This window comes from Gymnoscopelus microlampas, assembly GCF_963454915.1.
Source record: "Gymnoscopelus microlampas genome assembly, chromosome: 17".
Classification (NCBI taxonomy): domain Eukaryota; kingdom Metazoa; phylum Chordata; class Actinopteri; order Myctophiformes; family Myctophidae; genus Gymnoscopelus; species Gymnoscopelus microlampas.
In genome coordinates this window covers 8,804,160-8,821,659 of record NC_139954.1, presented here as the reverse complement: position 1 = coordinate 8,821,659, position 17,500 = coordinate 8,804,160, and the positions used below count along the sequence as shown (strand labels likewise).

Here is a 17,500-nt window from a genome sequence, read left to right as displayed (position 1 = left end):
ATTATACAATGATGCTAAAAGGATAACACAAAACTACTTAATAGTGCTGCTGCTGACATATGTAGTTTATATCTCCCTCTGTTTATCCTGGGCTCAGTAGGGGACAAAGAGACACACACATAAATAAATAAAATGATGATAAATAATTATAATTATAATTATATAATCACCTGTGTTTATCTAGTGGAATGTTCATTTGTCAAATTGTTCTTAATCTTTGATTAGAGATACATCTGTAGTAGGCCCTAGTACTGAAGTCATGATGGCCATTTGGCTTGATGTTTTGTTCAGTTACTAAGTGGGTTTACTGTGCTTTATTCTTACATGTGTTAAAAAATAAAAACACATATACAACCACACACATGCACACGCTGCACTATGAGCTTGTAGATCTGCTATTTTTTTTAAATCATGAAAATGTTGAAATGTTTAAAAAAAGAAGAAAAAAAAACGTGGAACTTCACTCATATATTTGAAAAATAAACGGAGTAAGGGAGCAACAACCGTGTGCAGCTCAACTTTGTGTTCCTTGATGTGAGACCCCAGACAAACTTTAAAGCATATGTATGTTAATGCTGTTTAGGTGTGAATCAATAGCAAGGTTGCTGCGCAGAATGTGTGCCGGAACAGGAGAGATGTTGACACAAGTATTAGCATCTACAGAAAACTAAATGAGGCCGGTGCAGAAAAAGCAGTGGTGGGAAAAGTACTCAAATGTTTTACTTAAGTAAAACTATCAATACTGCAATGTAGAAGTACTCTGTGACGAGTAAAAGTCCGGAATTAAAAATGTACTTGGGTAAAATTACAAAAGTATTGGTATCAAAATGTACTTAATGTACCAAAAGTACAAAAATGTTTGAAAATAGCAGATCTACAAGCTCACAACGAGCTTGTAGGTCTGCTATTTTTAAATAGCCTAGGTATTAAATAGGGCTGAAGTGGTTAATGTACTGTATGTTTTATAATATAATAATTGATATCTGCAAAGTAACTAGTAACTCAAATGATTGTAGTGGAGTAAAAGTACAATATTTGCCTCTGAGATGTAGAGGAGTAGAAGTAAAAGTATAGACAATTGGAAATACTTCAGTAAAGTAAAAGTACCTCAAAAGTGTACTTGAGTACAGTACATAAAGTAAGTACATGTACTTAGTTACTTTACACCACTGAGAAAAAGGAATGTCATTTTGTATTTTAAAACAAAATGCCAGACGCCAGAGGGTTAACTGTGTCTGAGTGAAAACAGATTACTTTTGGAGTCATGTCACTGTAATCTTTGGACCATCAGGAGCTCTCAGTAATCCATGGCACCGATGCAAAAACAAACAAATCAAAAATCTAACATTTAGAAAGCAGGTCCGACTTAATCCTTCAATGCATGAGGGGTCAAAAATACTGCTTTTGTAATCAATAGTTTTGTTCATTAACAATAACATGAGTCCTTTCCTTACACATAATACCTGCTTAATGTTGTAGTTGCTTTCCCTGGGTGTACTTAGGCTGAGTATCCAAATATGACCATTAAGCATAACATCTCTGTCCAAAATGACACTTCAGAGGAGAGCTTCTGTCCCCCAGGCCAGGAGGCTGTAAAGGTTGTTCCTCTGCTCAGATATTATTCACCCTGTCTGGATATTCATATTTTCTATAATAGGTTCATCTTTGATATGGGGTATCCATGATGCTTTTACCCATTTCTCAATGTTTTGCTGGGTTTGGGGCATTGACCTGAAAGGCCTTTGACTGAGGCCTGTCCAAATAATAGCTTTGGCTCATAGTTTTATGTCCAAAGAACACATATTGTTCTGAACATGAGACCTATTCGTGATTCAGAACATACAAGGACACAGAGAACAGTATTGTCTGTACATACCTGCTTCTAATGTGGACACTACACAAGTTATAACTATAAAAAATAATCATCATAATTATTAAGGTGCCAGGCTCTGCAGAGCATTCTGTTTTGTTATTGGAATTCTTCTTCTTCTTCTTCTTCTTCTTCTTCTTCTTCTTCTTCTTCTTCTTCTTCTTCTTCTTCTTCTTCTTCTTCTTCTTTTTTTTTGGCAGTTCTGGCTTAACCGTGCATACGCTTTTTATGAAACTCGGTGCATTGCAAACAACATGACTATCAATAATATTATTAATATTAATAATATTAATTAATCTTTGACAATTGCACATATTATGTGCTATTGTTAAAGATAACATGAAATGCTTATTTGAGAGTAGGTTTTTTCAATGTATGACGTACTTCATTGTGAAAATAGCCGATCTAAATCTCACACCTTTTCAGATAGTAACGTTTTGTGAGCTTGTAGATCGTCTACTTTCACCAGTTTCTGTTCCGAGGAGACGTACAATTTCGGTAGATGGTTAGGGAACCAGGGAACACTGCCAGGGTTATCATATCTCTAGCTCAATGAGAAGAAAGGCAGCCTATGAGTGCGGAGGTCACTGGTTCGATCTCTGTGCCCGGCGATGTGTTGAGGTGATCATGATTTGGCATTTGTAGGCTTACGCATAGTATTTCTTGAGGTTAGGGGTAGGCATAGTTTTACTGAGGTTAGAGTTAGTGAGGGTTTAAAATGTTCATTTGTTAATTGCATGGTATTCTTTCTCTCAAGTTCAGTCTTCTATGTTTCTATGGCTTATTGCATATTACTTATTATTGCTTCTTTCTTTTTTCTTTCTGCATTCACTGGCCCCGTATTATTGCTGCTTGCAGCTATATTTATTATTATTTATATATTTTTGATTATTATTATTATATTATATTTACCATTATTATTACGTTGATTAAATGTTTAGTTGTCACCTTGGTTAGAAATTAGTGTCACTGTGTATGGTATGTCACTGTATGGTTCTGTGTAGAAGTAATCTCTCAAGAACAGATTCTGCTCTACAGCAGAGGTCACTGTTTTTCATTTTCAGTTAGATCTGGGTTCCCAGATTGGTGTAGAAGTTATGACTGACCATGCTGATATACAGGTATAAGAGATAGACTGCTGTGCATAGAGCCTAGTTGGCCTATCCGACCTCCATTCCCTCACTTTGCTCTTGATAAAGTGCATATCTGCTAAATGCTTGAATTGTAAATTGACTGGGGCTTGTCCCCCCCATATTATAATGTCATGACTATCTTTATTAATGAATGTATTTATTTTTAAGTATTATAATATAACATGCTCCTCCTCCCGTGACTAAAAGTGAGACAATAATGCAATGCATTTAAATAAAAAAATGATTTTATTATTAAAAGCATCAATACATCTTCAGCGACATTCCAGTGCACAATTAGACCAATTAAACCAAAACACATTGCTTGTCCACACAATTATCTACAGGAAATAAAATAAAATAACTTTCATTTACAAAATTACTTCATTTACAAAAGAGTGTGATGGAAGCAACAATGCAACACGCAAAGACTGCGCTTTCCTCTTAGAAACATTTCTCTTCCAGAGAGACAGACAGACAGACAGACAGACAGACAGACAGACAGTAAATGGTTCACTGTGGTATAACTGATCTCTAATACGGTCGTTCTCAACCTTTTCAGCCCACCAAAATAATCACATTTTAAAATAGCCGATCTACAAGCTCGAAACCCCTCGCCAAGCAAGGCGTAGTGACCTTGTAGATCGGCTATTTCCCCCCCTAGGGGTCCCGACCCACAGGTTGAGAACCACTGCTCTAATACCTCATTCCATAATTAACCTGCCGGACACACAGACAAGGCAGTAAGACAGGTAGTCAGTAAGACAGGCAGTCAGTAAGACAGGCAGTCAGTGAGATCACTTTTTTCATCAGCTTTTTTTAAATAAAAGTCACATTAAATAAGACTCAAACACAAAACATTTCATAAACTACAAACAATAGTTAACAACAGTGGTTCTCAACCCGATAGGCTGCCATGTTGAGTGGTCAGATAGGGTGGGCCGCATGCATTTTCAGAGCATGTTTATTTTAATGATCAATCAATCGACTGTGTTCCGATTGATATACTTAAAAAGTTCCACTTGATCACAATGAAAACATACCATACCAAAATCATAATGTTTTGCCAATTATTTGAGGGCCCACTTGCAATACCCTCGCGGCCGACCCGTGGTCCCCGGCCCGCAGGTTGAGAATCACTGGTTAGCACCATACAGCTGTGTGTTGATAAGTGTGCATGTGATGTACGGGTGTATAAAAAAAAATATTATCTGCTGCTAATCGAAGAAAGATGACTGTACATAATAGCTGTGTTAATCTACGGTGAAATAATGCATCATAATTATTCATGTTTAGGCGAGAGGAATAGAAGAGAGGTTGCAACCACGCCAAAAGAAATGGAAAAGAAGAAACCACATTTGAACGCACCAGGTTTTCCATGCAACCAGGCACAGGACCCTGTCCGGGTTCTAGAACCTGGCCGGGTTCTAGACAACTGTCCGGGTTCTAGACCCTGTCCGGGTTCTAGACAACTGTCCGGGTTGTAGACCCTGTCCGAGTTTGTTCTAGAACAGTGATTCTAGACCCCGTCTGTCACGGTGTGTTGACACTTCCTGAATGATCCTGGGCCGTTATGATTGGTCCCGCCTTCCATTCGTATCTCTTGTTCATCTTTAGTTCTCTGTATCTATCCATGAATTCATGTATCTGTTCCGTCAGTCTACACATGGGTGTGTGTGTGTGTGTGTGTGTGTGTGTGTGTGTGTGTGTGTGTGTGTGTGTGTGTGTGTGTGTTAGGAGGAGCTCTCCGTTTTGTCCATTTTAGGGACATAGTCCCAGCTTTCTCTTTTGAAGTCATCGTCTGTCTTCTGGTGTTGTCTCTTAAAGAAACCAGCCTGATAGAAAGAAAGACAGACAGACAGACAGACAGACAGACAGACAGACAGACAGACAGACAGACAGACAGACAGACATTAATTTCAACAGAACATTGGTGACGAGCATCACTGTTTATCTCTGTTATTGTTACGTTAGATCAGTGGTTTCGAACCTCTTCTGAATCAGGGCCCACTTGAAAATCTTCAAGGCAGCCCACCCATCTGTCCACTTAACATTGCCGTGTTAAGCGGTCAGATGGGTGTGCCGCGTGCATTTTCAGAGCATGTTTATTGTAATGATCAATCAGTCGACCGTGTTCCGGCTTGGATCGATGGAACTAACGTAGTACACGTTAAGTTCCTATTTATCGCTATCACAATGAAAACACACTGAATACACCATGAATTATGTTCTTATTTTTTTTACATTTCAAAAGAAAGAATATATAAATGCTACTGTATATCATCATCAACATCTTAGCGTTTTGGCAATGATTTTGGGTCCCACTTGCAATATCCTCACGGCCCACCAGAGGGCTCTGGCGCACTGGCGGGTTTACAATGTGTACTTTTTATGTCCCTCCTGACAGACTGAGTCAATAGGCTCTATGCACAGCAGCCGTATTGGAAAGAAACATATCCCGTCGATAAAAAAATCATCACAAAAACATAGTTCTCGATTATATGACTAATCAAAAAAAGCGATTGATAGAATAATCGCTACAAAATAACAAAGGATAGTGTCAGCCCTAGAATGTAGTGTTGTGTAACGTTACCTTCCACAGACAGTAGATGAGACCAGTGAGGATCAGGAGGCCAATGATCAAACTGACGATGATGATGAAGATTTGAACAGCTGCCGGCGGTTTCTGGTTGAAATGAGCCTCCACCACAACCTAGAAACACAACACACAGAACGGACAACTTAGAACAACAACATTATCGTCTCTGTCGGGTGGAAACCTCATACAGTATGTATGTCCAAAACTGTTGCTTTTCAGGATTCAAATTCAAAAGCATCAAAAGTAGCAGATCTACAAGCTCAAAAGCTTTCGAGCTTGTGGATCTGCTACCTCTGATCAAAGGACATGAGAGGTTTTTGCCCGACAGCAACAGAACCTAGAACAACAACACATAGAAGCTAGAAACACAACACATAATCTAGAAATACGACACAGAAGCTAGAAATACGACACATAGAAGCTAGAAATATAACTCATAGAAGCTAGAAATACGACACATAGAAGCTAAAAATATGACACATAGAAGCTAGAAATACGACACATAGAAGCTAAAAATATGACACATAGAAGCTAGAAATACGACACATAGAAGCTAGCAATACGACACATAGAAGCCATAAACACGACACAGAAGCTAAAAATACAACACATAGAAGCTAGAAAAACAACACATAGAAGCTAGAAATACAACACTGAGCATAGCAGAACAACATAGAAGCTTGTACCTGTGCCAGAGGGAGTGTGTGTGTGAGGATGGTGTGTTCATCCTCTGTGGGAGACGTCATGACTGCTATACTCTCAACAACCATGATACCATGACGACCCTGGGAGACACACACACATACAGATGAGTAATATTTCATATTAATGTTAATCTCATATGAATAACAGGTTTTATCAATTTACAATGTAGGCATTTAGCAGACGCTCTCATCCAGAATGACTTACAATAAGCAAGGTAAACACATACATAGATTGCAGACAGACAGCGTAGTGCCTCAGTAAACATGAATCTCAGGTAAACCAAGAACCTATAGCATCAGTCTAAACAATATACTGCCAAAATAATAATCTGTACATTGAAACTATAGGATACCAGGTAAAAAAAATCACATTGCGGTCAAGAAAAACAAGCCTAAGAAACAAAAACATGAGAACAAATGACCACAGCCTGTCTGCATGGTCACCAATGAATTGTGATGGAACCAATAATCCGATCGATGGTTATATGTAGAGGTAGTAGTAGCAGTAGTAGTAGTGGTGGTAGTAATGTAGTACTATACCGGGTACTGAAGTAGTACTGTAGGGTTTAGTTTAGTCGTGATTTGGACGGTCGCCTCCTTTCCCGACTCCAGGTTACCGAGGTAACACACCAAACGTTCACACAGGATGTCCTGACGACCACAGAACTACACACACACGCGCACACACACACACACACACACACACACACACACACACACACACACACACACACACACACACACACACACACACACACACACACACACACACACAAACACAGTGTTAAGTAAAAAATAACCCTGAAAAAACATCTGAAACATAAACTATCACTTATTAGTAACATGAATAACCTACCTTAAAAAAATAATCTATACAACTTTAATCGAATTGATAAAACCTTAACATTCATGTTCATGTTGACTATACTTGTGTTATGCTGATCCTCAAAGGTTTTTAGAGTTTGGCTTACACTTAACAAAAGGTTATACGTGCATGTGCGTGCGTGCGTGTGTGTTTACCATTCTGCGTGTGGTTGTTTTACTAAAATAAAAGATAATCTGTTTGAGGATGGACACTCCTGGGAGGTCACACTCTTCTTCTACTGTCGCAGTCTGGTTACTGATGTAACACTGGCCCTGGGAGGACTGGAGAGACAGGACAGATAGGGCAGACAGACAGACAGACAGACAGACAGACAGACAGGACAGACCGACATACAGTCAGTTTATCAACTTTATTAACGTTCACAATCTATACTGCTGTTTAATTACATCACTCCCATAAATGATAACATCTATAAGCTAATATCTACAAGGTTATTGTGAGCTTTTATAGATCTGCTATTTTTGCCAAACATTCACCCCGGATGCCAGTGCCCTGGGGTCCGTATCTATAATCAGGGGCCTTTGGGCAGCCTGTAGCTCTGGTCCAGAGCGTTAGCGAGTTCTTGCAGTGTTATTCCCAAAGACAGAAACGTGCAGTAACGTGCAAGGTCTAAACTGTTTTATAAAAAAGCAGTTTTTGAAAGACTATTCCCCGCTGTGGAAAACGTCTCAGAACCCACCTCTTGTGTAAAATCCCCTTTTTGGGCAGAAAATAAAATGTATAGCCTACGCTAGACTGTGTTTGGCTTTTATATTCACTCACCTACAGTGCACCACCCACAGATCAAAAAGTGTGCCACAGGTGCTTTCTTGACTCACAAATGCCTTACAACCCGAACATAGTGTTTGCGTGCCCACTCGACCGCCTATTCTGGGTAGAGTGGGGGGGGGGATAATTGGCTGCAGGGGCCCTGTGAGTCTTAATCGTCCCTGGTTAAACCTAACAGTGTGTGAGGTTTACTACACACTATGAATTGTGATTATAATTATTAGTTCTTATTTACCTGCCAGTCGGTGAGCTGTAACAGTCTGTAGCTGTAAGGAGACAGACTCTTTGGAAGTTCAATCTCCAACACACTGTCCACAGACCTGCTGGGACCCAGGTTCAATACCTACACACACGCGCACGCACACACACACACACACACACACACACACACACACACACACACACACACACACACACACACACACACACAGGTTAGTGATATTATACTACATTGTATGTGTAGTATTATTAGGAGTATTAGCAGTATTACTACCTTGTATGTGAAGTTGAAGCTCTCAGAGAAACAGTCAACAGGAGTTGACTGTTCGTCTCCAAACACGAACAATGTAGGAGACACAAACCTGACAGACAGACAGACAGATAGAGTCAGATAAAAGTATGTGGCTAACACTCACAGGGAGCGATTGATGTGTCTTGTAATTCATTTTCAACGAGAGGCGAGCGGTTCTGCGGGGACAGGCGGAATAAGAAGCCGGCGCACTCAGGTGAAATTGTCGCGTTTGTGCTCGTTTCAGGCACATGAGATGCGTTAAAATGCGTCTATTCATACGAGGAGCGGAGTGCGACCTCGAAGATCCAAGCGAGAGCGCAGCCACTGTGTCGCTCTCCGTGTGTAAAAGCGCCGTACTCAAACCAGTGACATGAGCTATAGGTTGTATCAGTAAGCACTGGTTTGAGTGGGGAGCCTCTGATTGAAACGTATTAATGCAAAGTCTCACCCGTGAACGTTGATGTCAACTCCATATCTGAGAGGAAGGACCAGGGAGACTGTGTTGTCATGGAGATACTCATCCATCTCATAATTATCACTGACAGGAGAGGAGAGGAGAGGAGAGGAAAGGAGTTAGACATTATACAGTACACATACACACATGTGCAGAACACTACCTTAACACAATGTAACTGAACCTGATTGATTGATTGATCGATCGATCGATTGATCGACTGACTGACTGACTGACTGACTGACTGACTCACTGGTTTGTTGAACAAATTTACCTGCTGGCGTTGACAGAGATGATGACATCACCGGCTGAGCTGCTCTGGTTGACATCCAACAGGAAGTTGATATTTAGCTGCAGGAAACAGGAAGTAGATGTACGTAGTAAGTCACTTTGTATTAACTGTGATTTGTTTCAATAGGAGCTGGCTATGTTGTGATTGGTCGGCCGTACCTCGGTATGAGCCGGTAGAGACAGACTGGAGATGCTGCAGTCAACTCCTCCTTCAGAAACATCGCAGCTTACTTCCTACACACGCACACGCACGCACACGCACACGCACACGCACACACACACACACACACACACACACACACACACACACACACAGGCATGAGTGAACGTCACACATCCACAGTAGGCTACTATTCTGGTCTAATTACAGGAGTTTGTTGTTGGTAGTAAAACGTACTTACACTTTGCAGTACTTTGATGTATTGGATGTGTGTAGGGAAGCGCAGCGACAGTCTGGGCAGGAAGGCGTCGTCTCCTGAGTTTGCCAACAACGTCTTCAACAGAATGCTCTTCCCGTTTCCCAACGCAAAGTACGACTGGTTCCTAAAGCATACATACATCAGTAAGACAGGTTCCTACAGCATACATCAGTAAGACAGGTTCCTACAGGCATATACATGCATACATCAGTAAGACAGGTTCCTACAGGCATATACATGCATACATCAGTAAGACAGGTTCCTACAGCATACATATATCAGTAAGACAGGTTCCTAAATATTACATACATCAGCAAGACAGGTTCCTACTGCATAGATACATCAATTAGGGCTGCAGTTATCCATTATTTTCTTTACGGTTATTCTAGCGAACCCTTTTTGATTAATGCTTTTAGATTTTTTGAATAATTGAGAAGCATGTTTTTTTATATATTAACCACTTGGGCATTATTTTATAATTTTTCATACAAGGGCGTCATGCAGAAATAGTGAGAATAGCAGGTCTACAAGCTCACAACTCATCGCGACGCGACATGTTGTGAGCTCATACAGCTCGAGAGAACTCATGCATACAGAGGATAAACAAGTGAAATTGAAAATGATTAAACAAATTAACGAGCAGACGAAATTGAAACCGGAACACTATAAAATGGATAAATGGATACACTCTCCTGATTGGATGAATGTCATAATCCTGTGTCTCCCTTTTGTGTTCTCTTGTTGTGTTCCTTGTTTCTTTACTTTACATTTGTGTTCCTTTATTCTGAAGTAATGTGTCTCATTTCTTAGACACAGTTGGGGTTTTACGTTACACTTACAGTATGCGCCTTTTATTTTGAAGTAACATCCTAGTGTTTCCTGTCTTAGTAGCTGTTGCCTGTCTTGACTCACCTATCGTGTGTTAATGACCCATTGTGTCCAGCTGTGTCTAGTGGACCCTGTTGGTTCTAGCCTATCATGTGTTTATTGTAGTTATGTTCACCTGTGAGCAGTTACCTTGTGTGTATTTATACCCCCTGTTCCCTCATTCCTTTTTCCAGTTAGTTGTATGTAGGCCAAGTTGCTTGTACCATTAGTTTAAGATTTCATGACTCCGGACTCCTCCTAGTGTGTTTCCCAGCACATGTTCCTTATCCCCATCTTGTTGTAAATGTCCTTGAGTTCTGACTGCCTTAAAGGGATATTTCACTTTCAAAAAAACTTTTGGTGATTGTATCGTCTACTCAGGCTTTTGTGAGCCCCGCAGACAGTTTTTAAGTTGCTTGATTCAATATCTAGATATTAGATATTCATTTTATCAGACACGTCCCCTTCCCATACAAACCCATTATAACTTCAAACTCCATTTTTAACATGTTAGATTCATCAAAAACACCCGTCCTTGGTTCACCCGTCTCCTACCGCCCCCCTAATATGCGAAGGGGCCGTGTTTTTTCAATTACTTTTTTCATGTATTTTTAATATTCTTTTTGGAAAATGAAAAAAATAAAATACAATAAAAAAATAAAATAAGATAAATGAAAAAAAATCTCGGAAAAACACGGCCCCCTCACGCATTAGGAGGGCAGGATGAGTCACCAGAACCAAGGACGGGTGTTTTTGATGAATCTAACATGGTTAAAATGGAGTTTGAAGTTACAATGGGTTTGTATAGGAAGGGGGCGTGTCTGATAAAATGAATATCTAATATCTAAATACTGAATCGAGCAACTTAAAAATTGTCTGGGGGGCTCACAAAGGCTTGAGTAGATGATAAAATCACCAAAAATGTTTCTGAAAGTGAAATATCCCTTTAAGTGTTTTGGGACTTTCCCTGTGCCCGGACATTTTGCCTGCTCCTCCTGTATTGAATTAGAATTTCCCTGCCTCTGGCCCTCATCCTGCATTTGGGACCTACACTTACTGACTCACACAGTGACAAAGAAATTGCCATCGCAATTGAAACTTCATTGCCGTTGGTCAGAAACCTTGTATCTCCATATTTAAACTTTTCATGTTTTCGTAAATGTGTGTGTGTACGCATGTAAACATACTCTGGTAGAACTAGCTGGGATGAAAGTTGCAAGTTGGTTGAACAGTTGACCTCCAAACAAAACCTGGAAAACGTTGTCTGAAAGAGAGAGGGACATTTATCAGATAGACAGACTGACAGACTGACAGGAAGACAGAAGTCATGGTTCTATTAAAACCTTTTTTCCACATTTTGAAAACAGAATTTTCAATTCAAACATAGGAGAAATATATATATATATTGTCAGTTTACAATCCATTCTACAATTAATGGAAAGATAGTTAAGAGAGATACAGTCAGAGAGATAGACAGATGGACAGACCTGGTTGGTGACAGTGTGTGTGGTTCCAGGTCTTTGCTGTAAAATGGGTTTTAATGAGCGTAAACTTCTGGAGCTGGACCTGCTGACGGATGGCTGTCTAAGCCAATAGGAGGCCTCGAACTGGACGGGAGTATAGATGTCTCTCACTTCTCGCTGTAGGAGGAGAGGAGAGGAGAGTCATGAAGTGTGGTTGATGTATTGCTGTTATGTATCATATCTTTTGTTGGTATTATAGTATCGAAGTCCTGACGGAAGTATTTTTTTTAGCACCCTATGGTACTATTGACAGTACCATAGGGTGATCTTAGCATCTCGTCGTATAAGAACTGTATTAAAGAAAATCTGCCCAGCGATTTTGTCAGGTGACTCTGTGTCGTTTATGATATTGAGTTACATTTGATAACATCAATGTTTGGAGAATTGAAGAGAAATTAGTACTTTGTCACCGTCAGTTGATGCTTCATATCCAAATGATCATTTGTTTATTTTTGGAACACAGTTCTTATATGCTGCAGCCTATGAGCCTGCAGCCTATGAGCCTATGAAAAAATTACTCAGGGGTTATGACCCAGTGGGATAGCGGCCTCTAGTGGCAGTGATGTCAGACTTCAGTTCTCTATAGACAGACAGAGATCTAATTAATACATTAACTTTATCATATAGTATACACATTACGTACTACTACACATATTCACGTTAGAGAAGTTTTTCTTCTGAGTTTGACATAATTAAAATTGTACGCTTAGTTACTCAACTGTGTGTGTGTGTGTGTGTGTGTGTGTGTGTGTGTGTGTGTGTGTACCGTCAGGTAGGTGAGATGTTGCGCGCAGTTGAGCTGATCCAGGCGCGTTCGGATGCGACCTGTCGTGCTGTTGGATGATCCGTTACCATGGAAATAGAATCGGTGAGGGAACGAAGCCTTATGAAGGACATCGGCCGTAAGATTATAATGGATGTCTATGAGGAGAGGAGAGGAGAGGAGAGGAGAGGAGAGGAGAGGGGATATGATTAGTTTCTTTTCTTTCATGGTTAACTGCAGTTCTGCCATGACACCTGAAGTTCTCCACGGGGATCAATAAAGGTCTGTCTATCTGTCTGTCTGTCTGTCTGTCTGTCTGTCTGTCTGTCCACAAGATAAAAGATAAAAGCACAATCTACACATATACAGCCTAAACAGTGGGTTAACGGTTGGTAAACGTTCATCGTTGGAACAATGACAGTGAAGTGTAACGTGTGTTTGTCGTCAAATTAAATGAAATGTTCGTAGTTGAACATTAAGCCATGCAATGACGAATAACGCACTCCTTTACAGAAGCCTATACAGCCAGTTAACAGGAACTGGTACTGACCTTGTACTGACTAAACATTAACACACACACACACACACACACACACACACACACACACACACACACACACACACACACACACACACACACACACACAAAGAGCAGCATACATCTGTGCAAGAATGTAGGACACATGAAACTAACTTGAGCCACCTGTTAGCTCAGCAAACTTTCTCACACACACACACGCACACACATACATGCACACACGCACGCACGCACGCACGCACGCGCGCACACACACACACACACACACACACACACACAGCGCGCTGCGTTTCCTCGGCCACACCTCCCCGCTTCCACTCGCGGCTGCCGATATGCATACCGGTTCCTGTTTACAAGCACCATTTAGATCAAAGTTGTCATATCAAAGACAATGGCAGAAAGCATATTAGCCTGGTGGAGACGTCAGCAGAAAAACAACCTTTAAAAGGCATTTGGGGGACATTTTTAAGTTTTTTTCACACCGAGTCCGGTGCACTTCTTTTATTGGTCAATACGCTTTTAATGCATAAAAAAAACGCATCATTGTATAGCATCATTTTATACAGTAGAGCAGTTGTACCATTCAATCTTATCATATGCACATATATGATCATAGCTTTCTCACCCTAAGACATCATATTTTGCTGCTTGGTCAAGGTACCTTTTCACATGTAATGCTGATTGCCCTTTCTACTTTACAGGCAACGCTACTTGGCTGTAAAATCAATTGACATCACAAAGGCCAAATGCCAGGGCAGCAAGGCTATAACAACTTTTTTCAAAAGATTATTTACTGGTGTTTAGAAATGACCTATATCTATACAAGAGTCAAAAGTTCATATATGCTTAGCTTAGGGATGGGGAGTCAGGGAGAGGTAAGAATTCAGAATCTCAACAAAAGACAGCAATGTCTAAAATCCAGAAAGGAGGCGGAGGAGAAAATGATACAATCAGCAGGGACAGTGTGGGTGGGACATCAGGGCCACTGTGGCCTCAGAGCAGATAGTTTTTTGAGGGGCAGAAACATAGAGTTATTATGAAGACCTAGAGTGGACACCGGAAATCCCCGGTCATTCAATTCAATGGAGTTGCTCACCAGCGCATGGGCTTGGGCAGAAGGCCAAACTGAGGGGCCATGGCCTTTCATGGCCTTTGTGAAATTCATGTTCTACTGGTCTGCACTGAGGTTATTGTGGTTTTTAATTTGTTTTACATTTTTTATTTCATTTTGACGTTTAGTTTTGATTCTTTTTTTAAGCTACTTTAGTGTAGTTTTTATCCGCGCCAGGCCGGAGCGGCAGAAGGCGAGGGATTATGTTTTTGCCCGTCCATCCGTCTGTCTGTCTGTCTGTCTGTCTGTCTGTCTGCCCAGCTGTAAACAGCAAATCTCAGGCACCGCTGGACCGATTAGCGTGCGGTGTGAGCTTGTAGATCGCTATTTTTTAACATGTTTCAGAAATTTCAATTATTATTATTAATCAATTATGTTTTTTAATAATTGATTAAATGTATTAGTTGGATAAGCTGTTGCACCCGTACCTATAGATCCTCTGTACTGTCTGGCGGAGGCTCTGAAGCAGACCGTGACGTTGGCACACACTCTGGACAGCCCCGGGTCCTGACACGCCTCCACCGAGCGGTTCAGTCTGTCAGGCAGCAGGAGGAACGCCACGACCTTCAGCACGGGACGGGTCCTATGCAGGAAGCGACATCACACAACACAGTTAGTGAGAAAACACGCCGACGGTTAGCGAGCAATAACAGGAAGTTCTAATGAGGCTTATCTGTCCCGGCGCAAGTCATTGTGTAGCCGTACCTGAGAACTACAGCCGCATCGGACAGGAACGCTCCTATCGCAACATCTGGAGAGAGAGCGAGAAGGAGAGAGAGAAGGGGGGGGGGGGGGGGGTAGAGAGAATGCACAATTATGATTAAGTTGCAAGGGTTAGCGTTATGTGACACAGCTCTGTTTACACATTTCTTTATTCCCTTTTAATTGTACAAACATTATTTTGTTTTGATTGCTTTGTTCCACATTTGCTTTGGCAATGTAAATGTATGTTTTCTCAGGCCAATGCAGAGAGAGTGTGAGAGAGAGAGAAAGAGGGAAAAAGAGAGACAACTCTCAATAATTCTTTAACCACTTAAACCCTATACACTTCATTGAATCTTTCAAAAATAGCAGATCTACAAGCTTATAACGCGTCGTATCGCGCCGTGTTGTGAGCTTGTAGATCGGCTATCCAGGGCCTGGTCAAATCACTGATCAACTGATTGTGTAAAGTCTGACCGGAAGGTAAATGTAAAGTAAGTGCTGTACATTTACCACTTACCACTTTAGTACTGTACTTAACCACTAACAAAGTATTTCATATTGTGGTATTGCTACTTTATTAAGTCCAAAATCTGAGTACTTCTTGCACCACTGATGTTTATGAAGCACGTTGAATAGAATTTGAGAGAGAGACAGAGACAGGAAGAGAGTAGTCAGGGTTGTTAGGGGGAATAGTACACTTCCACAGGATATCCTGCTAAGTCAGGGCGTGAGCACACACACACACACACACACACACACACACACACACACACACACACACACACACACACACACACACACACACACACACACACACACACACACACACACACGTGTGTGTTGTCGTTACCTTGGTAACCGTTGTCATCTATGTCCACACCCGAACTGAGTGATTCACCGAACATTCTGAGGTCTCTGCCCAGCACCTGACCACTGATCCTCTGACAGACAGACAGAGACAGAGATTGTATTAATCTATTTACAGGTACAATGAACATTAATCAACATTTCTGTTTCTGTTTTAATATAATTTTTAAATCATTTATGTATTACCATTTAACCAAAATCCATTCTTTAGCCCACCATCACCACCAACACCAATTATTTGTATGACAGTTATTCGTCAACTGAAAGCTCATGATCTTGACAGCCCTAAGTCCTCTATGGCGTATGAGTCCAAATTCAGCCACGGTTCAGCACAATCACCATTAATATCATTAAATGTTTATAATTGTATAACTATAAAACATACTGTATGTTAAAAAGAAAGAAGAAACAACGATTTATCTTGTGAGGACCAGGAAAATGTTCCTCACAATGTCTAATTCTGAAATGGTTCTGTACTTGTGTGGGAAAATGTGTCCCTCATAAAAGAAAAGTTCGCACACTGTAGCTCCCCTTTGAAGGCTTTATTTTGGAGCCACCTGAGTGGGCTGAGCAACATTTGTCCCTCACAAATATGGTAATACAAGTCTGTGCCCTACAGCCCTATCTTTATTCCTATTTAGATGTATAATTAGATTGGTGTTGTACACAGTAGACAATGATCTCATTCATAACTTCATATTTGTAGTTGTGACACACGTCTCCATCGTAACAGCGTGATGTCGTCACTTTGTCTATCCTGCCAAACACACGTCAGCCGGACTACTAGGGCAGGGGTTCTCAAAGTGGGGTCCGGGGACCCCCAGGGGCCCTTGGGGGAGTTTCAGGGGGTCCCCTGCTATATGTGTTAATAGATTGGGGTCCGTTAGCCTGGTAAACCCTCCCTCCGGAAATCTCATTTCCATTTGATTCCAGGAGTGAGTCTGGCCTGATCGCCCATTCTGCAATATTGGCTGTGGGCTGGAGTTGGGCGGGAGTAATACCGTTGACTGACAACCCCTTCAGCCAATGATCGTTGTTCCCCTCCAGCCAATCAGCAGACCTCCAGACTAATGTGACGCAACGGGACTTTTGAGACCGCCATGCCCAAAATAGGTTGCCTTATTCAGATACATGCGTGGCACTGCCCGCCCCTCCCGGTTCTCTACATTTCTTTTTTTAAATAGGCTCTGTCATGATTAATTGACCACATATATGAAGTTAAACAACTCAATTCTATCCAAACGATATCTTAAAAGTAAATTCCGTGCCTCAAAAAAGACGTTTGAGAGCGTTTTAAAACCGAAAGTAAAAAGTGTAACTGGCCACAGAAACAATGGCGGATCGTTCCATTTTTGTCGGCTGCACTCGGTCCCATTCGGGCTCACTCGTACTCGCCACCTGATTGGCCAACTGTCGCTGTCAATCACAGAACGATGAGCGACGACGCTGATAGGCTCGGTAATTCCACTAGAAACCCCCACAATGGGCGATCAG

The 17,500-nt window shown here is 41.1% G+C and overlaps 1 protein-coding gene across 3 annotated transcripts in view; it reads right to left on the bottom strand.

Annotated features, from left to right (window-relative positions):
* Positions 1-17,500, bottom strand: part of itga4 (integrin alpha 4) — a 34,846-nt gene that overhangs the window by 3,965 nt on the left and 13,381 nt on the right. The window contains exons 12-28 of one of the 3 annotated variants that reach the window (XR_014602780.1): positions 15,990-16,080; positions 15,140-15,185; positions 14,863-15,017; positions 12,789-12,943; positions 11,987-12,139; positions 11,687-11,763; positions 9,615-9,756; positions 9,373-9,447; positions 9,197-9,273; positions 8,917-9,006; positions 8,451-8,538; positions 8,193-8,300; positions 7,324-7,449; positions 6,844-6,969; positions 6,286-6,384; positions 5,594-5,713; positions 4,398-4,835 (exon numbers count right to left, since the gene is read on the bottom strand). Coding sequence is in view for 1 of the 3 variants with exons in the window: in XM_084085152.1 (XP_083941278.1) it covers positions 4,734-4,835; positions 5,594-5,713; positions 6,286-6,384; positions 6,844-6,969; positions 7,324-7,449; positions 8,193-8,300; positions 8,451-8,538; positions 8,917-9,006; positions 9,197-9,273; positions 9,373-9,447; positions 9,615-9,756; positions 11,687-11,763; positions 11,987-12,139; positions 12,789-12,943; positions 14,863-15,017; positions 15,140-15,185; positions 15,990-16,080 (1,830 nt within the window). In the remaining 2 variants the exon portion in view is untranslated. Of the gene's footprint in view, positions 1-3,236; positions 4,836-5,593; positions 5,714-6,285; positions 6,385-6,843; positions 6,970-7,323; positions 7,450-8,192; positions 8,301-8,450; positions 8,539-8,916; positions 9,007-9,196; positions 9,274-9,372; positions 9,448-9,614; positions 9,757-11,686; positions 11,764-11,986; positions 12,140-12,788; positions 12,944-14,862; positions 15,018-15,139; positions 15,186-15,989; positions 16,081-17,500 lie in introns of those variants that run through there. The other 2 variants (XR_014602781.1, XM_084085152.1) reach the window with 2 other exon arrangements.